Genomic DNA, 25223 nt, shown 5'->3' on the forward strand with positions numbered 1-25223 from the left:
ACGTGCAATCTTTTTGAGCACAGGTCTTAAACTTGCAGCCCGGGGGCCATATTCAGCCCTCCGCATCGTTTTACGTGGCCCGCGACAGCAGATCACGTGCGCCAAAAGGGCTCGCCCGTGTAATCGGGGACCGACATGGCCGCCTGAGCTCCCCTCGGGATGTTATCGACGTCGCCGGCAGACGACGACGCGTCTCGTTGCTCCGATTTGCGTCGGCCTCGTCAGACAGAAGCAATCGAGCGCGCGGGACGTCCGATCCCTCGGAGCCCCGACGACAGGAACGGCTGGATGTGGGGGCGGGGTGCAACGTGGCATTTTCCATCCTGCCTGGAAGCTTCCAGAAAGGCTCAGAAGGGGGATGGGACGGGGAGACAGGAAGGGAGGGGCTCACTCTCCTCTTCTTTTCTGCCAGACTGTCTCCCTCCTTTATTTACCTCCTCACCTCCTCCTCCCTTCTCCTTCTTCTTCTTCCCGCCTGGCGTGCGGACGTGGCATCCGCGCAGGTTGCCGCGTGAGCGGGCGGCATGAAGTCACGTGTCGTCGGAAAGCGCAACAAGGCAAAAGGTGACGGGAAGAGAAGCTGGGGTTGGATTTCATACGGCCCCCCCGCGATAGCTGAAAATCCACAATGTATATTCCAAGAAAAAAAGTTTTGAAATACTTTGACTCCTCCCACACGTTAAACACATTTCAACGTATTAAAACCCCACAAAACTTATAGTCTGTTCTCACTCTCTTGCTGTCAACAAATGTGAGATTTGCGTATGACGTCGCACGACATTCGACATCGAAACATGACATATTTGCACACCCAAACCATATAGAGTAATTACGCAAGTCTGCTGGCTTAATGCTAGCTAATAATGCAAAATCTTATCAGATCATTTTGCTCTTGAAATTATGTGAGTCCCAGGATACATATGTCTAGAAACAATGCCACTGATATACAGTAGTGATATTAGTCATAACAATAAGGCAAGGGCATCCTTTTTAAGAACAATTGACTTTGAAATACTTGAAAACGTCCGAAATGCCCCGCCCGCCACTGTGTTGCAGTCATTCTGACCATTCCAACAACCGCGAGCATACGACAATATTTATGTTTAACAAACATATTTTTGAGATTTAAGTTGTCATTTTACAAGAAAAATAGTGGCACTTTATTTTTACAAGGGGAAGTGAAGGATTGATTTCAAAGGAGAACTTCGTTGCTCACTTTGTTTATTAATTTGTTGCATTATTCCTTATTTACTGTATTGTCCAATCTTCTACTTAATTTGCAACTGTCATGGAGTTTGGTACTTAGGTCGTTCGTTGTTTCCTTTTAACACATTCGCTGCCATTGACGGCTTTAGAAGTCAAATATCCATGTTAACTGGGAAGGCTGGCAGCGAATGAGTTAATGTTGGTGCGGATCCAGATAAAGGTGTGACTTAAAGCAATGATTTGTACTATTGGTTGTTACAGTCCACTGGCATTGGGGCCAAGTGGGGCAGTGACCCACCAGATCCACTAGATGGAGCTGTCGTGAAAAAAAGCATGTTGTGCGTATGTAAAGTGTCGAATAAGGTCGTACAGGCAACACAACAACAACAAAGTGAATTGCGTGTGTCTTGGTTTCAAAAGATTTTTACAGGGTGGTCAAATGTTTTTCATGGTTTATGAACATGTTGGAACGTGTTGCGCACACGCTGACAAGATCAGAAAATGTTTGGAGATGCAGATGAGATCTTCCAGACACCACCGCCATATTGAGATCAGATCAGCGGCGTTTGTCGACGAAACCACGTCAGCAGGTCTCAACCTCATGAGTGTTACCGTTGACGACGGCCTCCTCCGACGGAAAGACATGCTCTCGCTCGTCTGTACGCGCACACGATCTTCATCAAGTAGAAAAACAAACTGATGATCATCTGTGGGAACTCTGAAATTCAAAGTTTTGTTTCTTCGGTGATGTTGACGTCTGCTGCGATCGCCTTCTTCAACTCCAGCCAAGCGCTCTGCCGCCCCCTGCTGTCTGTTCTCGTCATGCTCAGGGAGGAGTCGCAGCGCCAATAGCTTCACACCGATCTTCTCAGGATGATTTTCTGATGATTTCTTGATGATGTCCTGTTCAATTTCTGAGATGACCTCTTGATGACCTCATGAGATTTGCTTTGTGGTGGACACCAGTAGCAGTGACTAGTGGACATGTTCTAGTGCTCCATGTGAGCGCGACAAATGTCAGAGGAAAGACGAAAGGTTCTTGTTAGCTTGTGGTGATCTCCTCCCTACAGTGAACTTCTTGCTCTTCACCAGAGAGGGACAAATGTCAGAAGGAACAGACAAAGGTCTTGGTAGAAATGTGGACCTTCAGATGTTCTTTTGTTCTCCAGGAGACTGAAACATGTCAGAAGGAACAGCAAAAGGTTCTTAGTAGCTTCTGAGGATACCTGTCGACGAATCAATCGGATGCCGACAAATCAATGAGGACCGTGAAGGGTGGAAATAAAGGGGGGAGGGGGGCAGTTGACCTAGAATTTAGTTAGTTAGCTTTACGACCATCAATAAAAATGTGGAATCAACCGAGAGCATGCTGCGAGGAAACAAAATCGGATCAAGAGGCAGCTTAGGAGTACAATGCAGTATCAGCGTACACACAGTACGATCCTCGGAGTTATATCACAGATGTTGTTTCCATCCCAAAGAAAGAAAGGCGCTCCTACAACTGAACCCTGTGTGACCCCCTTTTCTCAAGGGATTAGGTCAGAGACGATGATCCTTGGCTGATCTTCTGCAATGCGCTCCTTTGTGGACAGGCCCTCCACGAGGGGCCACATTTTGCGTGAGGGGGGCACTTTAAAATGTTACATTCCAAATAAAAGACAAGTCTGACCCGGGACGCAGGTTCAATATTTTGCTGTGGAGTTCCGCTCCCACGAAGTTGGACGTACACAACTTAAATCACAAACCTTCACTAACACAAAAGTTAAGTCATAATTACACAGTATTTGTAAAAAAATGAATATAAAACAATGACATTAAAAACATGAAGTTGTATATTGGCAACGTCATGAACTAAGGATCCCCGGTAATTTTTTACGACCTGTCTGCGACCCACCTAGAATAAATCTGTGACCCACATTTGGGTCCCGACCCACCAGTTGAGAATCCCTGGAGTAGTGTAATAGTAACAGTTGTAATTTGTATTCGATTTCAATTCCTTTACATGAAATATTTATATCTAAATATACTATTTCTATTTCAAATTTATATTATATTATTGATATATTCATCTAAATGTAATCATTTGCATTTGAATCTTTATTACATGAATGACATAGATGATGAATGATGGATTATTTATATTAATAAGCGGGTCAATGCTGACATTTGTCCCCGAGCGAGACCGAGAGGCAGGATCAGCGGAGTAGATCGTACGAGAACGGGGGTCGGCCATCGACACTCGACAACCGATTGGAACCGGGGCTAACGTTCCGGTTCTCCCGCAATCGTTCAAATTGAAACATTTCACTTGCCGGTTTCGATGCCTCGTCCTCCGGCCCCGAATAACAAGCGGCGAAAACCAACGAAGAAGAAGAGCGCGCACGGAGACGTGCTTGTGCCCAACGGCTGGCGAACAAAAGCGGGTCCTAACTTTGTTCAAATGAACGAACAGCGCAGCACTCGGAATACGATTGTCTTGTGCAAAGGTGGCTTTGCCGATGCGTAGCGTCCGATGCGTAGCGTCCGACGCGCGCGGAGCGAAGTCAAGTCAACCCTCGGTCAACTGGGTGAGTGAAACAATTCATTACGTCGATGCCAACATCGAGACGGCTCACAAGGTCAACGGTTGCTTGCACTTTTGCACCGATGGTTGTGAGTGTTCATTTTAGTCTTCGAACCAACGTCAGCGCCGATGACAGAAATAAAAAAATAAAAAAAAAAAAGCTTAACATTTCGCTAAAACTTCCCCGTCGCAACTTTACATCACAATGAAGCGCGACAAAATTCACATCAACGTTGTCTCACGGTAGGTATCACAAACGCTAACATTGCGCCTCATCGGTGGGTAGCGAAAGCAATCAGGAAAACAAATAAATAATCATAATAATCCCCGAAGTTGCTTTTCGTGCCAAAATCCCGCGTTCCGGTGCATACCCTTCAAAATAAAAGGCTACAAGCTAAAACTTGCACATATAAACCATTGATGTGATAAAACAGTCCCAAATTTTAACAATGCTGATTTAAACTTTGGCCGATCCATTAATGAATGAATATGAAGTCAATTGGGTTCGTTGCCTTAGATTTCATCGGTTTGACAGCGATACTGCTTATAAAGAACCCCGAGTCACATGTTCATTTTAGTCTATGCTGCGGGCTGCTGAGAAAATGGATGCTCAGAATTTGGACACCCTTTAAATCAGGAAAACTTTTGGGATCCAGCCCCCTAAAAGAATCAGAATCGGAATCGGAATCGAGAATCGTTTGGAACTGGAATCGAAATAAGGAACCGGAACCGTTCAAATTCAAATGTTCCTCAACCGAATTATAATCTTCCCTTAATCCTCGCCGCTTGTCTCGCTTTCATGAGTAATATAGCAAAGGTATTGTGGAATAATCATATCCACTACAATAATATATTTTGAAGGTGAGAATAACAAACAGAAGCAAGACAAAAAAGGTTGTTGGTAAGGACTAGTGATTTATTTATTGACACGATGTTCGGAGCTTTATTGGCTCTTTTTGTATAAAAGTAGAAATGTGAAAACATGGAACACAAGTAGCAAAATTGTACGTACAATTCAAGTTTGTATTAAACGTGAAGTCTTTGACGTGACGCTCGGCGCTCGTCAGTACACTTTGGACCTGCGGGAAGAAAACACGAAGGAACATGTTAGCACCTGCATCTTTATGGAGGGCGTGGGGGGGGGGCGTGCCGGATAAAGGGGCGTGTTCAGCTCACCTGGCGAAGGCCGACAGGGCCAGCACGCTCAGCAGGAACTGGAGGCCGTAGAAGCAGAGCAGCACCAAGCCCAGCAGGAACTCCAGACGCAGCACGAAACTTTGCAGCAGCAGGAAGTAGGCGCACAGCGTGATGCACGGCAGGAGCAGGAACAGAGACACCGCCGTGGTCACCGCGTGCTCGCACAGGTTGCCCTTCCAACCTGAAGCGCACACACGCATGCGCGGTCATCACCTGCTCCATCGAGAGCAAGACGTTTGTCTTTGAAGGACACCTGGAAATGGCCGCCTCAAACCGAAATGGCACACTTCCGCTGTATTTTCAGCCATGACTTCTTGAGACTTTTTGGGGGGTCTCGTCATGATAGATAGGTCTACCAAATTTCATGTTGCTAAGTCAAACGGGCCTCAAAAGAAATTTCAGGGGCAAAGACGCTTGGAAATGACCCCTAGAATGGTCGCTTCCAACCAAAATGGCACACTGCCGCTCTATTTTCAGGCATGACGTCTTGTGACGCTTTTGCGGGGCTACTCATGATCCACATGTCTCCCACGACAAGTTTCATGGTGCCAAGTCAAACTGGCATCGGGGGCTGCTTTGATTTATTTATTGTTCAATCCCAGTTGGTGCTAACGTGTGTCAACTTGCTCAGGGCCAAATGAAAAAAATCCCGAGTGCAGCGTCAGCGCCCACCGTAGAAGATCCGGAGAATCTCCAGACCGAGGAAGAGAACCAACAACGCCACGTCCAGAATCAGATTGCTCGACGGGTAGGGCAGCAAAAGGCCTGCAGAGAACAGAACCTTGTTGACGCTGACGGTAGTTGCAATCAACGTTTGCCGGCGGACGACCTTTATAGATGAACATGAGGACGCTTGCCAGGAAGAAGGCGGCAAAGTACCAGCAGTTGAGGTACAGGATCACCTGCAGGGGAGTCGACGACAGCTGACAGTGCGTGTCAAGGTCACACACACACACAGAAGGTCAAGCACACAGACGCAAAGGTCAAGGACACGCGCAAGTGAAATGACGTGACGCGAAGGATACGATTGGCTGGCTGCCTGGAGAGAAATGATGACATCACAGTTAATACGACAGCATGAATAGCATATGAATGCTAACTGGTGTTACAGGAATATGCAATGGCGCTCGTGCTATTGACGGTTTTGTTATTTTTAAAGCCAACAAAGTAACCTTGTCTTCATTGCGGTAGTGGGAAGTCACAGAGTGCAAATACATTTTCCAGGTATCTGTACTTGAGTAGGTCATTTGCATTTGTACTTTCTGATCCTTCCTTCGTCAAAATAGGCTCGTTACTTTTTTCAACCTCTGCCGATTACGAAATGAGGTATAAAAAAAAAAGAAGACAAGAACTAGAGAGAGGGGAAGCCATTTTGGTGTCTTGTAAGGCGTAAACAACAGGGCCACGGAGGAACAGAAACGGGGAGCGTTAATTCTTTGGAGAAGCGAGATCATCTCCATTCATGACCTTATTTGAGATTTGTGTGCGTGTGTTTACTGTCAGCTCCAAGTTGATTCATTGACGGCAGCCTCCAATCATCCGTTTCTGGGATTCATAAATTCAGCTTCCAATCTCACAGTCACAGTGTATACTTTCAATTGTTGTGATATATATATGTGTATAGATTTATTGGGGGAAATAATTATTAGCTGGTTCACAACATCGGCACAGCTGTGGCAACACATTTGGTTAGCATAAAAGTGTGTTCATTTTTTATATAGTTTGAGATTGTTTTTTTTCCCCCATTATGCCAACTCGTAAAAATGGGTATTGTATATGATTGACAGTAAAAAAAAAAAGTTTACGATCGATTAATCCAAACATTCTACAGTTTAAAGTAGTCTTACGTGTTCTTGAAACGAAAACGTGTTCAAGCACATCGCGTGACAAACAGTAGCACTTCGCATTAAAAATATGAGGACGTTCATGTCACGAAAACCGAAAGAAAAAATAGAATTGCCGACTTTCTTGATGATGATTGCGGGCGGCATATTAACGTGATCGCTTCAGAGACCGAGCTACTTACCAGGCGCCATTTCTAGTTACCATGGGAACAGCTTGGCGGAAGTGACACGTCTTCGCCTGTCGACTAAACCGCCCGTGTTTTTTTCTGCTGCCCTCTACTGCATGAAAGGCGAATGACTGGGCGCTTTTATATTACAAACATTTTACCATCGTGATTTTTTATTTTTTTTAACCTGATCTTTCTTCTCATTCATGATAACAACAACAACAAAAAGATAATTAGCTAGGGCGCTGATTGGCTGGTTGATGTCTTTGGTTGACGTGGCATTGGCGCTTGTGCGCATGCGTAGTAGCGCCCTCTCCCGTCAGGAAGATGGCGGCCGTCGGGATGTGCTGGGCTCTGTTGACGTTTTTGCTTCTCAACGTTTTTTACGGCGTCGTCTCCGCCTTGTACTTCCACATCGGAGAGACGGAGAAGAAGTGTTTCATCGAAGAAATCCCGGATGAGACGATGATCATCGGTGAGCGCCTCGGCGGCAGGCCTCGCTAATGCTAATGCTAATGCTAAGTGCTAGCTCACCAACTTCAATCATTGAACTAAATCGGCGTTTTCGCCAAAGTTGCTGCCTGACATTTCACAGAGGTGGACTAAAAAGCGGACATTTTCGTCCAACTCTGTAATTTGACATAATACTTGAGCTGTAAGATCATTTGAATATGCAAATGATTTTTGTCATGTTTACTTTGACAATTATTTGCTGTCGATAGTTCTTTACAAAGTACAAATTACATTTTACAAATTTGCAAAGTACAAATTAAGAAAGATGGTAATTGCGTGAAAGCACTTTATTTCAGGTTTTGTGTTTGAATGGGGAAGTCATTTTAGTAGAGATGAAACATGAATCGACTAATTGGCAACAACTCGATTATCAAATTAATTGTCCACTATTTTGTTTCGATTGTTTATAGAGCCCTTGTTTAACTTCAAAAAACGTTTTAAACCGATTCATTGATTCATCAAAAAGAAGTAATTTACAGAGGAATGGGTTCTTATTTGCAATCAATTCACCTTGTTTGTTTGCAGGCAACTATCGGACTCAACTGTACGACAAACACAAAGAAGAATACCTCCCGGCCACTCAGGGGCTGGGCATGTTTGTGGAGGTCAAAGACCCCGATGAGAAGGTTGCTTGAAATATGAATCTTGTAGTTGCGTTTTTATCCGCTGCAGACTTCTCACATCCGGAATTGTTTTTTTGTTTGTTTGGTTTTGTTTTGCAGGTGATCCTGTCTCGACAGTACGGCTCGGAGGGGAGGTTCACGTTCACGTCTCACACGCCCGGAGAACATCAGATCTGCCTGCACTCCAACTCGTCCAAGTTCTCCCTGTTTGCCGGAGGCATGCTGGTGAGGACGCGCCGCCGCGCAACGCGAGCAGACGTCTGCCACCATTTGCTTTGACCGCCGTTTGCCGCTTGCCCGCAGAGGGTCCACCTGGACATCCAGGTGGGCGAGCACGCCAACAACTACGCCGAGATCGCCGCTAAAGACAAACTGTCGGAGCTGCAGCTGCGGGTCAGGCAGCTGGTGGAGCAGGTGGACCAGATCCAGAAGGAGCAGAACTACCAGAGGGTCAGTGGACAAATCAGGTTTAGGCACAGTTTCCCGAGGCGTGTGTTTTACGTTATCAAAATCTCACGGCACAAAATTCATTCTCAACAAGGCAGCTAGTGAACAATTCATCAAAAAAGAGGCTTCAAGCTGTTTAATGCCACTCCCAGCTGAAGTTTTCTCTAAATTGCTGTCACTATTATGTGCAATTCAAGCCTCTGGCATTTGTTTACACTGCATCCAAATCTACAACTGCAAATAAGTATCTTTTCTATCTTGTTATTTTATCTTATTTCTTCTTCTATTTATCTTTCCTAAATCTAGTGAGTTATTGGGTTAATCCGGGACCTCGGCTATCAAATGTAATGCCATATTATGCTTAAATGTGTCAATGTCGGTATGACAGTTAAACTCCTTGAATCCTTGACAAATAAGCAGCAAACAGAATACTACACTTTGTGAATATAAAACAAACTATGTTGCTTTAAGAATGGCCCGCTAGCTTAATGATTACACGTGTACCACACACATGCACGATGATGGGGGGGGGGGGATTCAAATGTAACAAAAATTGTAATCATGGAAATTTCCAAATGCAACTGTAATTTACGTAGACATTTTCTCCCAGTAACGTAATGGATTGCAATTCCATAAAGTTCGTAGTGAAATGACGTCATCCGGTCGGTAAGACTGATGGCAGTCATGTTGACGTGCGCCCCCTGCTGTCCGCATGTCTTCCTGCAGTACCGGGAGGAGCGCTTCCGCCAGACCAGCGAGAGCACCAACCAGCGCGTCCTGTGGTGGTCCATCGTGCAGACGCTGATCCTGGTGGCCATCGGCATCTGGCAGATGAGACATCTCAAGAGCTTCTTCGAGGCCAAGAAGCTCGTCTAAATGCGCGTGTGCGCCGCCGAGTCTCCGACCAGATGCGGTAGAGAGCTGAGATGCGGCGCACGCGAGATACTCGAGACCTTGGCCAATATTCGGATTTCTATTTGGACTGAAAGCTTTGGCCGACCCCGTGAAGTGCGAAGCGGGCCGACGGCGTGGCGTGTTGGCGGAGTTTTGTATTTTCGAGCCAGCGGCCGCTCGCCGACTTGAATGTGTGCGACGCCGTCACGCGTGATCGCTACACGCGCATGTGAACTCGTGTCAAGCAGTTTCATTTTATCGGTTGGAATCCTCCCCAAAATCTAAGAGTTTGTAAAGTTTTAGCAGCTGAAGAGTGAAGAGAAGGAGTTACTGCGTCCAGTGTGAATGTCGATTTGTTTTGCCTGTTTTGACATGTTCTACGTTTAATCGATGCCGCAAGGAGGAGGTCAAAGTTGAATTCATCAGTAGTGTGACACTGGCAATTTTCTTTCAGGATGTTTGTGTCAATATTTGATTTTAGAAAATACTGAAAAGGGCTTTTTTTTTTTTGTTTGTTTGAAGGTTTGCTAATATTTTTTCAATACAACACTCACATTTCAGGTTTCACCAACTTTGCTCAATTTGACCGTGTTCTTTATACTTCCATCTAAGAGAAAACATGTTAACACTTTTGTTTTCACTGAGATACAATTGGATTTGTCAAGGTAAAGATTTAAATGATGTTGAAATAAAAGTTACAATAATTGGACCTGATTCTGTCCGTTTTGTAGGTCTTCACGCTGCAAAAATGCCAACGTTACCCAACGGATTTATCTTATTTCTAGTGAAAAGGTCTTACTGTACTTATTTTAAAATGTTTGACTTTTCTAAAATTTCAGCAAGACAGACAAGATAAACGAGTTAATTTTAAGAAGTCAATTTATACAAGTTCCATTGGCAGATGTTTCACTTAAAACAAGACATTTTGTTTCGAGAAAAAGTGAAAGAAATCTGCCAATGGAACTAGTATGAACCTTATTGTTGATAAGGTTCTTGATATGAAAATAAAAATAAATCCTTTCGGTTGTGTCCGTGCTGTGTTTCCGCTCGAGCGTCAAGTCAAATTCAACGCGATCACGTTCATCTCTTGTTCGGTTTGTTTCCTTCTTGCGTAAAAAAAAAAAAAAAAAAGGAAGAGGAACATGTTGACGATTTATGTGTGTGTGCCGTGTGATTGCGCAAATATCTATTGTAACCACTAAATGTTACAATAGAAACTAAATAAATCCCTTTCGTTGTTTGGAACCTCTATCACTTGTGTGCTCTGTTTCCGCTTGAGCGTCAAGGTGAACCCAATCACGTTCTTTTTCTTCTGACGTGACGTTCAAAAGGACGGTTTATTAGTGTGTACCGTGGGAGTGCGCGCACAAATATTGTTCGTGCTACTAAGTAAATCCGTCTACTTGTGTTTTGAAAATGGGTCGCTGGTGGAACCTTTTCACTTGTGCGCTTTGTTTCCGCTCGAGTGTCAAGTCAAGTTGAACACAATCATGTTCGGCACAGGAATTTTTTTTTCTCCTCACGTGAAAATAAAATGAAGAAAATTGCACTTGTCCTTATTTAGGCTGGCGTTCTGTCCGCTTTAAAGGCGCTCGTCGCATGCCGCCGTCACGGAGGCTCACGTTAGCTTGTTAGCACAGCTCGGCGCAGGTATGCTAATGATCATGCTACATGCTACATGCTACGTGTCCAGCCGTCGAGGAGAAAACGAGGACGCCGCGGCCGACGCGAGCGAGGCTTGCCCGGGAAGGAAGAAAAGTTGGAATGAAGTCCGATTAAATGTGACACGTCGTCAGCATGCCGGACACTGCGGGCGTTAGCGTTGTTCTTTCGAAAAAACTTGTCAACTTTTTAAGAAGCATGATGATGTTTTCATCGAGGAGGAAACCTGTGCTGTACTTTAAGGAGGAGAGAAGGTACTTGCACTCTGTCAAACCTGTTCATTTCGACCAACACATGTATTGTACCGCGACCCTTCGAAATTCATGAAATGGAGGAGTGTGATTCTCTCAGTTCATCAGCTAACATGCGTACAAATGCGTTTTTCTTTCCTAAAAAAAAAAAAGCATCTGAGGTGTGCGCGCATTAACTCCACTAAAGTGGCTTCCTGTTGCCCGAAAGTGCCAACACAACAAATTCGATTTGAAAGAGGGCAGTGATGACAGAGGTGCTTTGTCCCGAGACTTGCTGGAATGTTGAAATGGAGGCTCATTGGACACGTGATTAGGCACACCTTGAGGCGATGGACGGACGGACGGACGGACGGATGGAAGGACGGATGTGAACTTGACTGAGTGCACGTTGTGACTTGCAGACACGTTGTCAGCTGGCAGTAACGTCTCACTTTTCTTTGGAGTGACTTTTAGTGCGCTTCACTTCACTTGACAATCATTTGGGCTTCAATGCTGGCAATTTATGTCCGACTTTTTTTTTTTTTTTTTTTTTTTACAATTTCAGCTATGTTGCAATACAATGACATTTCCCACAGGTGGGGATTTTTGTCCAATTTTGTCATTTACAACTTCAGCTCTTTAAATGTATCAATAATCTACCGTCGCCATCAAATTTAACTTTTTAACAGCATCGTCGCCACTTTGGGCCGAATAACAACACATGAAAAGTAGTTTTTGTATTCCTTGTTATTTACTGGATTGAATCACATGGTTTAGATTTTGTATTTTTTATTTTCCTACCAGATGACGCAATTTCCAAAAGAGCGTTGAATGGCTTCCTGCATTCCAAGCGAGGCAAATGAATGACATCATTTTGCGTTTAATAAGTGGAGATACCCTCTGCTTGTACTGTATATTGTTTTCCAACTTGTGCATTGTGCAAACAAACTGGAATAATGAAGGGTTAAAAAAATTTAATGACTGGCTATTTTATTCAACTGACAACTGATTTTAGTAAAAAAAAAACTGAATGCGGTCCATAATGAAGCCCAAAAGATACTGAATCTGTGAAGCCGAAAGCGTAGTAAAATATCGCGACGTTACGAGATGCGGCGAGCCTCGGAAGAGCGTGTCGGGTAATGGAGGGGCGTTCCCGCAAAGCGCGTGTCGAGATCGGAAGCGACGACGTCCGAAGCCTCGCTGCAATTCGAGATTTGGCCGCGAGCTTTGACGGCAGTTTAAACGCTACATGCGAAACAGATGCCAAAATGATTTCCTACGACAACACGGCGTACGCCCAAATCCAGAAAACGTCGTAGGCACAAAAATATCCAGATGTCTGAAACTCTGCGTACTCATGAATCCAAGCACGTTTGCTTCGTACATTCCAATCAACGTGGAAATGAGCGCACATGTCGGAGTAGCCGACCCGTCCCTGCCCGCGCCCACATTTGAATATGCAAATCACATTTAAATGAACCATGCACCTGAGATGCCCATCTCAGGCCCATGATCAGAAAAAAAAGGAAGGTAAGGAAGCAAAATCATTTTTCTGAATGTGAAGTTGTTCAATGAGGTGGAGGCGCGCAAGAAAATCCTCCTTGGCACGCTGACCAACGGTGTCAACAACACGCGAAAGAAGCGCGAATGGGACAGCGCGTGTGCGGCTGTCGATGCTGTGGAGACAGAATAGCGCGCACACGCTGAACTAGAAAGGACGTGGTCAGACGTTAAGGTGGACGTGAAGCGGAGGACGAAAGTGGGGCCAAAACGGGCGGAAGAAGCGGCGCGGAGGGCCTCACCCGTTCCAGGAGATTGCATTGTTGAAATCAAATGTTGCCGCGCGTGAATTGTTCATCGGTGCTAATTATTCATGCGCCTCTGGTGTGCAGATTTATGAGAACAGTTTCCCAGCATCCCCTCTAAGTGTCGCCAAAGCACCAAAAGCTGCGGAAACGGGCGTACGCCAGCCACGCAGTTGGCGTGAGGCACCGCACATTTCCACGCTCATGTCACTCTCGATGCATCGGAACTTTGCCGTGAAAAGCTTTTGTGTGTACGCAGCTTTTGTACATGAGGCCCCTGGTCATCTCGCTCCATTTGTTCTAGCAGACGCTGTTGTTGTTGCTTTGTTCCTTGTTACTGAAAGGAAAGTAAAAACGGCTACCGGAAATGTACATTTGCATGAATGCTGAGGACACCACGAGCAGTAACAATGCAGCGGTGGCGTTTTGTGGCTCCAGGTCCGCGTGGGGCCGCTGTTCCGTGTACAAGCTGTTCGGGCTCTGCGTGCTGCTGCTGATGTCGTCGCTGCTGTGGCTGCAGCTCGGCTGCTCGTCCGACACGCGGCGCCGCGGCGCCGGCCTCCCCCGGCAGCCGGACCCCCCGCCCCCGCCGTGCCGCCCCGAGAGCCGCCCGCCGGACGAGGCGTCGTGGGGTCCCCACAAGCTGGCGCTGGTGGTGCCCTTCCGGGAGCGCTTCGACGAGCTGCTGGTCTTCGTGCCCTTCATGCACGACTTCCTCAACAAGAAGAAGATCAAGCACCAGATCCTCGTCGTCAACCAGGTGGACCACTTCAGGTGAGACGCGCCCCGGGGCGTTCGAAAAGTTTCAGTCGGCCGGGACGATTCATCCGTCGGGCCCGAGAACAAATCCCGTTAATTCCACGGGCTCGAGTTGGCTAGCTTAGTGCTAACATATAATGCGGAAAGCCATAGGTGGGCTAACGGATGTTAGCATAGATGCAAAAACCTAGCATAGATGCAGCCACACATACAAACAGAGGTGGTACTAAACTGACGACGCGCCCGTCACAATCAGGTCGTGCCTGTATACTGTTAGAAAAAAAACCAAAAAACACCTCATCGTTTGAAAACGGGCGCTATTGCGGCGGCGCCGACGCTGACCCGCAGAGGCTGACCTTAGCGTTTGCGCGGCGCGCGGCAGGTTCAACCGAGCGTCCCTGATCAACGTGGGCTACCTGGAGAGCGCCAACGACACGGACTACCTGGCCATGCACGACGTGGACCTGCTGCCCCTCAACGAGGCGCTGGACTACGGCTTCCCCGCCGACGGACCCTTCCACGTGGCCTCCCCGGACCTGCACCCCCTTTACCACTACAAGACCTACGTGGGCGGGATCCTGCTGCTCACCAAGAAACACTACCACATGGTAACAACAACACGAGGGGCACGCAACGTGTATTGTAACATATGTATTACACATGTACTACACATGTTACGCTTCTCTCCTACACGCGTGTGCCACGTGTGTAAAGCACGTCACACGTGAAAGGCGTTCTGCATGTCGCGCACCTTTCACGAGTGCACTGTGTCGTGCGTGTGTGGTGCACGTGTAACTCGTGGAAGGCATGTGCCCAGTGCGTGCGTCCTAAACATGTAATGCATGTTGTCGCTGTCCGATTAACAACATGCAGTGCAGCGTATGTGATAGGGCCTGACCGATTAATCGGCCTATATTGGTCCTTTTTGTTTTTTTCACATGCCAAAGATAATGACATTCAATGAAACATTTTCAAACATCAGCAACAATCGGCACAAGATCAGCCATTTTTTAAATTTGATTTCATGACAAGACGTCAATGACTCCCAAACAAAAAATTGGCAAAAGACTTTTTGTACCACTAACACGTTCCAACGTAAGACAATGATGATTCTGACATTCAAACAAAGCTTTCGGTAAGTGTCAGCGTGTATATAGATAGATATATTTTTTCAAATTATTATTATTAATTGGGCCGCAACGCTAGTGAGGATAAGCAGTAGAGAAAATGGACGGATGGCCGAATAATCGCTTCTCGGAATTGTATTGTGCCAAATATCGGAATCTGCCCCAAAGACTCGGCGTCGGTCGAAGTTGGTTCGCCTCCGACGAGCGCGGCGAGTACTTGTGACGTTGTTTTTGCGCAGTGTAACGGGATGTCCAATCGTTTCTGGGGCTGGGGCCGCGAGGACGACGAGTTTTACCGCCGTCTGAGGAAGGCCGACTTACAGGTGAGCGTGCGTCTCTTCACAATAAAAGGCGGACTCGGCTTTTGGAAGTCACAGCGGCGCCGCCGATTCGCAGCTGTTCCGGCCCAGCGGGATCGGCACGGGATACGGGACGTTCCGGCACGTGCACGACCCCGCCTGGCGCAAGCGCGACCAGAAGCGCGTGGCGGCCCAGAAGCAGGTTGGCCTCTCACCTTCACTTTTGACAAGGTCAAAAGGTCATAAGCGGGACTTTTCCTTGATGTTTTTTTTTAAACTCACTCGCATTCTGTTGTTAAACTATTTTTAAAAACTTTTTAGCTCTTTATTCCTAAATTTGGTTCATTGAAAGTCTTTATTCCATTTAAATATGTTTATTCATCTCATTAAATCATTGCTCAATTGATATATTGTAAATAATAAATTAGGGAAATAATATAACGACTCTAAAAACATTTAATTATTGGTAAATTCATTCTACTGAAATTTGTTATAAATTACATAAAAAATGAGCTTGAATTATTTTATGATTAAATTACTAACATTTTCTTTGTGTTGTGGTCATTTGATTCTTTATAGGTTAATTAAAATGTAATGATTCCATTAGGTTTTTTTTGTTCATTTGTATAACTAGATATTTGGTTAATTTAATTATTGTAAATAATAAAATCAAATGGTAAAATGTCACCAAATTTTTCAAATTGGATTAAATATTGGTAGATTTATTGTAATTCAATGAAATATAAATAAGAAATTGTAATTGAGCTCTCGATGACAAAAATGAGCTTGAAATATTTCGATTCAATTGATACAACATTCATTGTTGTGTTAATAGTCACTTTTTCTTGATTTTTTTAATTTAATGGTATTTTTTTCCATTTCTTTTTGTATTCATTTATCGACTGAAATATTTGTTTAATTGATTTATTGTAAATAATGAAATAAAATAGTAAAATAAAGACATTGAACATTTTTCAAATTTGATGAATTAATTGGTAAAATCATTGTGATTCAATGAAATAAATATACTGTATATCCGTGAGTAGTTTATTATTAAATTGGTAAAATTGTATTTGTTGCATAATATATACTCAGTTTCCTTAATATTGCTTAATTCACATGTATTTAGTCCATTTGTCTTATTTTTGTATTCATTAATCCCGTTAAATGGTTGTTTTATGCGTTGTAACAATGAATGAAATGAAAAATCTTGAAATCACGTTACAGAATTTTTCAAATAATGGGTTAAGTCATTGTAATTAAATAAATTGTCACCATGAATTACGTTATCATTATTTGTTGTGAATAACATTGTTGAATTCAATTCTGTTAATTGTATTTTTTTGGGCAACGGTGGTTTTCCGATCCATGTAAGCTCAATTAAAAGCGTTTTTCAGGACGTGCTACACAAGCGAACGTATTTTTCTCGTGAAATGAGTTGTTGTTTGGTGTCGTGCGCGTGCAGGAGCAGTTCAAAGTGGATCCTGAAGGGGGCCTCAGCAACCTGCGCTACCGTGTGGAGTCCCGCCAGGAGCTGACTGTAGGGGGCGCTCCGTGCGTCGTCATCAACACCAGGCTGGAGTGCGACCCGGACGAGACGCCCTGGTGCCTCCTGGGGTAGGACGCGCACGCGGCCTTTCTCGGGGAAAGCCGGACGCGGGCACACTTTGCCCGTGTTGGGCCTCACTCCGTGCCCGCTTTTTGGGGGGCAGAGGGGTTTTCGGCTCCAATTTAGGAGAAGGTCCAGATGGAGAACATTTTTGGGAGGCGAAAGAGCCGGAAGATCATCAAATGTCGATTTTATATTTAAGTAGCCTAGTCGTCGTATCGACATGTGTTGAAATGTATTTAATACGATTCCAAAACATTTTGACATTTGCTTTTGTCAAGTACCACCAAACTCAACAAAGATGTCGGACTGCTGATCTCGATAAGTTGTGCTCATAAGTTGACCAACCCCTGGCGGGAGTTGGTTTTTTTCAATATGACTGGACAAGGATTATTTGGTTGACTATGGTTTTGACTTAGTTTATTTGAACCCCAAATCAATGTTTTACCTGATAATTCAGGTTTTCTTCCAAATTCTGCTCAGGCATTCAAACTTACGAGCACAACTTTCTCTTCGGAAATCAAAGTAGGGCTGCGTTTCAAAATAAGAGCGGGTCAATAAAAAGCCAGGAGAAGAAGAAGACATCCCTGTACGGTGAGAAAAGACGATTTGATTCATCGGTTCGACGAGGGATTCGGGACCGTTGCGAATCATTCGTTCGGCTTCCCGACTCCCGAATCCCTTCGAAGGGATTTTGAGTAAACTTTCGAGCAACGATCTAGGTCCGCCCTAAATCAATGCGTACACTCAAATCGACTGTATAGCCAACGACCGATTCCCACCGACACGGGCCCCAATTGAGTGTCAGAGCGGCGAGCGGCATCCGCTGCCCCAGAACGTGTGCGGGCGGGCAGGGAAGCAGCGCCCCCAGCTGGCAGACATTCTCGCCTTCCCGCTGCTACCAATTCTCAACGTGGAAACCGATGGGCCAAGGGAGGCCCGGGGGCCACATTTTTACTTTTAGTTTCTTCTCATTTGTCACATGAAATGCTTTTCAAAATTGATTTATTGTAAATAGAAAATGAACAATTGAAGTACAAATCAGATAGTTCACATGTTTTAGATGAATTGTAATTAAAAATCAGATTGAAACCGATTTCTTTTTTGCATGAATGTTGTATTTTTTTCCCTGCAAAATTGGTTCATCGAAATGTGTTCATTTTGTATTCATTTATCTCATTACATAATTGGATCATTGATTTATTGTAAATCATGAAATTAGAAATGGTAACATCAGCAAATTTACATTTTGGATTTTTTTTTTGTGAAATGTAATCAAATCAATTTTAAATAGTAAAATAAAACCGCGAGAATTTATTGATTGCATTCATTTAGTTTTCCTAAAAGTTTTCATTTTTGTATTCAGTTGTGTAAAATGATTCAATTTAAAAAGTGACCGTTTCAAAAAATATTCAACAATTGGTTAATGAAATAAATGAAAAAGTACACCATTTATTCCAAAATTCGCGTGAATAATTTGATTGAAGCAAACGATTTTATGTTTTGCATTTAGTTTATTTTGCACCTACCATTTCTTTTATTTTGTTTAATTGAGGATTGCGGTCACGCTGGAAGACTGGTTAGCAAATCTGCCTCGCAGTTCTAAGGTTGCGGGTTCGAATCCGGCCCGGCGTGTGTTTGATTCAGTGTTGAAGCAAAATGGAAGTTTTTTTTGTCATATGATAAACTTTAACGCTACATTTCTGCAGAGTTTCAAAACATTTTATAGCTTACAAAAACAGAGAATAGTCATTTATTGAATTCGCAGCGTTAGGAGGTTGTATTTGTTGAAATCAAAAGCTATTTCCATCCAAAAATAGGCATTTTTAAAAGAATTGAAAAAAAAAATTGGCAAAAAATACACACACACACACGAAAAAGGACACCCAACCCAAAGATTGTTTTTTTTCCCCTCTGTGTTGTAAAGTTAAATACAGGACAAAGGTTTGCAAAAGAGTCAAAATGTTCTGCCTGCCTGTCATTCATATCACCGTTGTTGACAAAAGTGTTGACAAAAGATTTGATTCATTACATCATTCAAACGAATTTGTCGATGAATCAGTTATCGGAATTTTATTCCGCCAAATATCGGAATCGGCCTCAAAAAATCTATATCGGTCGGGAACTTGGGGGCCACATGGCAGTCTCGGGTTAAAAAAAGTTTTTCAAAAACTCAATCAGAATCGGCGATATCCTGTGTGCAACTTGACAGAAAGTAAACAATTCTTCAAATCAGAATCGTGCATCGTGCAGATGTTTATTTGTCACTTTCCAGTTGAAGTGGAGGCTAAAACAAATGGACTCAAACAACAAAAGGCCCGCTAGCTTGTGCGAAACGCCACAGACGGGCCCCAAAAAAATTAGCGTCGCTAAAGTTCAAATCGAAAGGACGCAAGAAACTCTTGTGCGCAATCGTTTGGTACATTTGAAGTGTTGTGTTTTCCCCCACAAAATACTGCGACGATTGGGAGGTTTGTTGGGAAACATTCAAACGTTACTCTTAACGGTCGACGACTTGAAAATGACGGCGACTGTCATTTGCATGGACTAATTGGGAAAACGAGAGAGAAAAAGCATTTGCATAATTATTTGGAACGCCGTGTAGCGGCTGTCGCCACACTTGGCGGCGTCTCCCGACAAGCACGTGACCAAATCGCCGGACTTCGCCCGGCGACTCCACATCTTCGCTTACTTATCCCTATCTCCATATACTGTATATCTATATCCATTTCATTTATGGTTCTACACGACACCGCTCTAGTTCTACTGTATAGCCACCTATCAGTGCCATCATCTTTCTATTTTGCATCACACTACATACTCGATACTTCATCTATGTATACTGGTTGTGTCGAGATGACATCGACAGTATCTCCAAAAAAAAACTCTACATCTAGCTATACTACATCTATGCGTAGTATTCCTATACTACATGCAACTGCATTACACATCTACTACATCTACAGTGTTTATATTACAAGTTCTACTACACATCTCTATTTCATCTGTCTTCATTACAGCTACAGGATCTATGCTTCATAGCTCTGCGCTAAACTTATCTAGAGAGCATTTATTGACACAACACGTTTCTATACTTCTGGATCTAAACTATGTAGCTCTACATTGCCAATATCTATACTCCACTTGTGTATGCGACAGTACCTCCACCACATCTATGGAGACTAGATCTATGTCTCGTAGATTTTGTAGGGGTGTGAGTAAGATGGCCGCGGGGCTCCTCAAAGTCCGAGCGCGTAATTGTGTCGAATTCTCGTAAAAAGCAAAAAAACGCTTGAGCCCCGAGGCCCGAAGTGTCAATCGACGCGCCACCGCAAATTACCAAACGGCGAGGGGGGACAAATTGATAGCTATTAGCTAAACACACGCACGCGCACACAAGTTACCACCTGCACTACAACTATGACAAGAATGTCACAAGCTCCAAACTCACACCAGACATGACTAGTCGACTTGGGAGAACACGGGGCCACTGTCAGACACGACTAGTCGACTCAGACGAGCATTCCTTTTCTTAACCCGAGACTGCCATGTGGCCCCCAAGCTCCCTGACCTCAACCCTATCGAGAACGAGTTCCCGACCGATATATTCCGATATTTGGCAGAATACAATTCCGATAACTGATTAATCGACCAATTCGTTTGAATGGTGTAATGAATCAAATCTATTTCGAACACTTGCAACGACAGTGATGTGAATGACAAGCAGAACATTTTGACACTTTACAAAACTTTGTCCTTTATTTAACTTTACAACAACGAGAACAAAAATATATTTGGGCTTAGTGTCCTTTTTCGTTTGTGTGTGTGTGTGTGTGTGTTTTTCAATTCTTTTAAAAATGTCTTTAAATCTTTTGCTGTTATGGTGTTTTGGATTGAAATAGCTTTTGATTTCAAGAAATACAACCTCGTAACGCTGCCAATTCAAGAAATGACCATTCTCTCTTTTCGTAACCTACGAAATGTTTTGAAACTCCGTCTGGAACCATTTGGAAAAGTACTTTTAAAAAAATAAAATAAAATACTTTGATCATTGGGAAGTTTGTTCAAAAGCATCTGAATTATAATCTAACAACTAATGACATTTGCATTGACTATTTAGGAATATCTGAGGAAAACACCATTTACGTAATAATTTGGAAAGCCATGTATTTGTCACTCCCACTTGAAATTTACTCTAAAACCAACACGCAAAACAAAAGACCATTCAACTTGATTTATACACCAAAATGTTCAAGCACAGCATAAAATAACCAGTCTCCTAGCTAAATGCTAACATAAAATGTGAAACGCCATAGACCGGCAAACGGAAATTAGCATAGCGTTACGGTAATTCTAAATATTCAAACAACTGCTACATGAACTGACATTGAGCAGCAAGACATCGAAACATCGAAACATAGAAGCGATCGTCACAGGCATGCGTTCTCTGCGGTCTTTTCTCGATTTGTGAAACTTTAGAATTATTATTCTTATTATCTTTACGACTGATGACTTGAACATGACGCGGATTGTCACTTGGATCGACTGTTTAGAAAAATCTGAGACAAATATCATTTGCTAATCATTTGGAACGCAGTGTAGAACACTTTGCGATTGGCTCTCTGGAGCTTTTGGGGCGTGTCCAAGGGGGGGGGGGGGGTCCCTTCAGGCACCGCCCCCCGACAACCCTCAACCCCGCGGCGGAATACTTTGCGTCCATCTGTCTGTCGTCACTTTGGCGAGCCGTGAGGTTCATCATCAGCTGGCAGCAAGTTTGTTCTCAAAGGTAACACGAGAAGAAAAATCAGCCGACAGACGAGTGTCGCTTGAAAAACAACATACGCACACAAAACACACCACACACGCGCAATTTCTGTATCGTATTTTGCTCCTATAGAAGCATCGTCTGTCCCCCAGATTCCGCCTCCATCTGCTCCATACATTTCCTTTCTTTTTTCATTTCCTCCTTTCCAAATGTTGTCTGACATCAACAACGCTTATGTAACTTAATGACAACATTTCCACTCATTTGCTGTAGGAGGCGCTGCGTGGATCATTTGAGATAGCCAAGAAGTAGACAAACACACTCAGAAATTGAATACAGCAAGTGAGCACGTCTGCCTCACATTTCTCAGGTTGCCAGTTCAAATCCCGGCCCCGCCTCTGGCGTGGTTAGGGTTAATAGAAGACTCTAAATTGCTCGTAGGTGAGAATGTGAGCGAGAATGGCGGTTTGGTGATGAATGAATGAATGAATGAAAGTTAGTCACACTAATAAAAGTTGTTCATAATGTTACTCGCGCAATTAGCATGCTAATTACGAGAATGCTAGGAAGAGCCCTTTTTAGTCGCACTAATAAACATGCTACTTACAACAATGTAGCATGTAGCACTACGATTATTTTTAACAAATATTTTTTATCCTCATCCCTTCATTCAAAAGCAAACCATTGTGTCAAATTAACAGTGGAGAAAATGCACAATCATAAATTGATTATAACTCGGTTACTGGTTTGCTTTGGTCAGAAAATCGGCAAAAATGTTCATCATTGTTTTCCAAAGTAAAAGCGGATGTTTGCAAATGTCTTATTTTGAAAAAGCAGAAAGATAATCCATCGGCGAAGATTTCATGTTGAAAGCGTAAAATTCCAAAGATTTGGGCAATTCAACAAGGTCTCGAAAAGATTGTTGCCGATCATTTTGGTAACCGATTGGTTGTCGATTCATTCTTGCACCTCTAGTAGCATGCTAGTAATGCTAATAAATTATAAACATATAAAGATTATCCATCCATCCATTTTGTGAGCCGCTTCTCCTCACACGGGTCGCGGGCGTGCTTGAGCCCATCTCAGCTATCTCCGGGCGGGAGGCGGGATACACCCAGAACCGGTCGCCAGCCAATCGCAGGCCACATACAAACAAACAAACAACCATTGGCACTCACATTCACACCTATGGGCAATTTAGAGTCTTCAATCAACCTAGCATGCATGTTTTTGGGATGTGGGAGGAAAGCGGAGCCACGCAGGCACGGGGAGAACGTGCAAACTCAGCACAGGCGAGGCCGGGGATTGAACCCCGGTCCTCAGAACTGCGAGGCAGATGTGCCGGTTACAAACATTCTAAACATGTTAATTGTTAGGGCCCGATCAATTTCTTGAGGCCGATTCCGATATTTGGCAGAATAAAATGCAGGTGACCGATTCATCGGCTGATTAATTAAAAAATATATATAATGAATAAATCGCTGATTTTTTGGTCCTGTGTGCTTACAATAATAACGATATGAATTATAGGCAGGTTTTAAATACTTTGTCCTTCAGTATTTGTTAAACTTCACATCGGAGAGAAAAATCGGTCAAAATTGGCGTACTTTTTGCCTTTTTTTTTTCTGTAAAGTCAAAAAGGGCCAGAAATCAGCTGATTCTGGGTTTATATTGGCCAATTAATCGATTGGGCCCTATTAATTATCATAATACATAATGCTTGACATATTGCTTATAATGATATTCCATTGTTCAATCTGCTAACTAAGAGCCTAATCAACAAAGAGCTAATAAACATCCATCGTGTTAGGCTCGCTGGTAAACATGCTCCTAAACATCGCACATAATTTCAAGATATGTTCATCAATATGCTACTAACCGCAATCTGTCACGTTAGCCACAAATCATAATGCTAGGAAGCACGATCCAAATAAGAAAATTACAAAAATTCAAATGAAAAAAAATGAGGAAAGAAATGATGTGTTCATAGTTGGACTTTGAGTTTGTATTTGGAAGTTGTTCAAGTTTGTTGAAGAAGAAAATCTTGTTGGTGTTTTGTCACGATGGCAAAGTGACGCCTCGGCCTTGGGGAGATCGCCTCGCTTCTTCTTCTTCTTCTTTGTGCGCCGACCCGATGATGTTCACCACACGGGATGTGTCGGCGTGTCGTGTCCTGCCGCTAAAACGCGATTTGCGCCATTTCCGTCTTTTTCCATCTGCTCCCGTGTTTCCATTATTCGGTACATTTGCAGCTTCCTGGACAAGTCTGAACACAACAACAACAACAACAACAACGTCGTCGTCTTTTGAGAGCACAGTGAAGATGAAGTTCATTTGGTACAACCTCAAGACGCAAATCCAACATAAACGATTGTTTACATCGGCGGACGCCCCTGAAGGCAACGCGGCGTGGCACCTGGGCGAAACGCGATAAAACAAGGCACCTGAAGGCAGCACGGCACTAGTATGGCTCCTGGAAGCAACACGACACCAATGTAACGACACCCGAAGGCGACGCAATGCCAACGTGACAACTAAAGGCAACACGGCACAGCCGCGGTGCCCGGAAGCAACGTGACCCAACAAGTCACCTGAAGGAAACACAACGCTGACACGAATCCGGAAGGCAACACTGCGCCAAGCTCGTGTCCAGTCAACCAAATCAACTTGGAACATGAAGGTGACACGTCAAACACATGGTACCTGAAAGCAACGCAATCCACCACCTAAAGGCAACTCTAACTTGGACCCTGCAAGCAACACTGCAAAAACATTGTAACCAAAAGCAACACCACTGAAACCTTGCACCTGAAGGCAACACGGCGCCAAGCTGGCGGCGGGCGAGGAAAGGAACGTGAGGGATGGGGGGCGTTTAGGCTCTAATTGTCCCGACTGGGGAACAGCGGAGGACCCTCCCGCGCCTCCCGGGGCCCGCAAAAGGGGAGGGGGCTACAGGAAGGGCCTGGGGGGACACACACAAACAAGGGCTGTCGCTCACTCACGCACACACCTCTCCATCTGTGAGAACATCAAAGCGTTTGGATCGGCGGTGTGCCGAGTGACGGACCACGCCCCCTCCTGCGATGACATCGCCGCGCACACCTGCTCAGGTACATTTTGGGGGGTCACGTTCTCTTTCGGGGTGGAGGGTGGGCTGCGACTTCCTGTTGCTGCTTCTTGCTCCTGATTGGTTGCCGCGTTAAAGGGGGCCGCATCAGATAAAAACGCACACACCATTACAACCTGACGTGTGCGTGCGCGTGTCCATTCAGCATGTTGTTGAACGTTTTGAATTCTAGTGTAATCTAGATCTGGAATAGATGGCTCTAGAAATCCAATGTATTTTGTTCCTATACATTCAAGCTAGTAAAGCTAGATCATGCTAGTGTTCGTGGGTCTGGGATCAATAGCTTCATGTAGTATCGATGGAGCTGCGCAGTGCAGACAATATGACGACACGCACTGGCACTGGCACGCAGCATATTCTCTATCCTCTGCAAGGAGCGACTAATA

The 25223-nt window shown here is 44.2% G+C and overlaps 3 protein-coding genes across 4 annotated transcripts; 2 read left to right on the forward strand and 1 right to left on the reverse strand.

Annotated features, from left to right (window-relative positions):
- Window positions 1–4664: 4664 nt before the first annotated feature.
- On the reverse strand, window positions 4665–7144 carry tmem216 (transmembrane protein 216). 2 transcript variants are annotated; one of them, XM_061787678.1, is made up of 6 exons: window positions 6993–7144; window positions 5992–6005; window positions 5796–5889; window positions 5639–5731; window positions 4946–5147; window positions 4665–4848 (listed from the first exon to the last, which is right to left on the reverse strand). In XM_061787678.1, the coding sequence occupies exons 1-6, from the start codon at window positions 7000–7002 to the stop codon at window positions 4833–4835; spliced, it is 429 nt and encodes a 142-aa protein (XP_061643662.1). In that variant the 5' UTR covers window positions 7003–7144; the 3' UTR covers window positions 4665–4832. The 2 variants fall into 2 exon arrangements, with proteins under 2 accessions (XP_061643662.1, XP_061643664.1); XM_061787680.1 differs by lacking the exon at window positions 5992–6005 and having other exon boundaries at window positions 5796–5868.
- A 123-nt stretch (window positions 7145–7267) lies between these two features.
- On the forward strand, window positions 7268–10163 carry tmed9 (transmembrane p24 trafficking protein 9). The gene is made up of 5 exons (XM_061787677.1): window positions 7268–7452; window positions 8016–8116; window positions 8213–8338; window positions 8417–8563; window positions 9287–10163. The coding sequence occupies exons 1-5, from the start codon at window positions 7305–7307 to the stop codon at window positions 9434–9436; spliced, it is 672 nt and encodes a 223-aa protein (XP_061643661.1). The 5' UTR covers window positions 7268–7304; the 3' UTR covers window positions 9437–10163.
- A 647-nt stretch (window positions 10164–10810) lies between these two features.
- Window positions 10811–18041, forward strand: b4galt7 (xylosylprotein beta 1,4-galactosyltransferase, polypeptide 7 (galactosyltransferase I)). Its single transcript, XM_061787676.1, has 6 exons — window positions 10811–11370; window positions 13590–13925; window positions 14293–14518; window positions 15277–15360; window positions 15434–15538; window positions 16802–18041. The coding sequence occupies exons 1-6, from the start codon at window positions 11252–11254 to the stop codon at window positions 16955–16957; spliced, it is 1026 nt and encodes a 341-aa protein (XP_061643660.1). The 5' UTR covers window positions 10811–11251; the 3' UTR covers window positions 16958–18041.
- Window positions 18042–25223: the final 7182 nt, after the last annotated feature.

Source organism: Phyllopteryx taeniolatus, chromosome 10 (assembly GCF_024500385.1).
Source record: "Phyllopteryx taeniolatus isolate TA_2022b chromosome 10, UOR_Ptae_1.2, whole genome shotgun sequence".
NCBI classification, from domain to species: domain Eukaryota; kingdom Metazoa; phylum Chordata; class Actinopteri; order Syngnathiformes; family Syngnathidae; genus Phyllopteryx; species Phyllopteryx taeniolatus.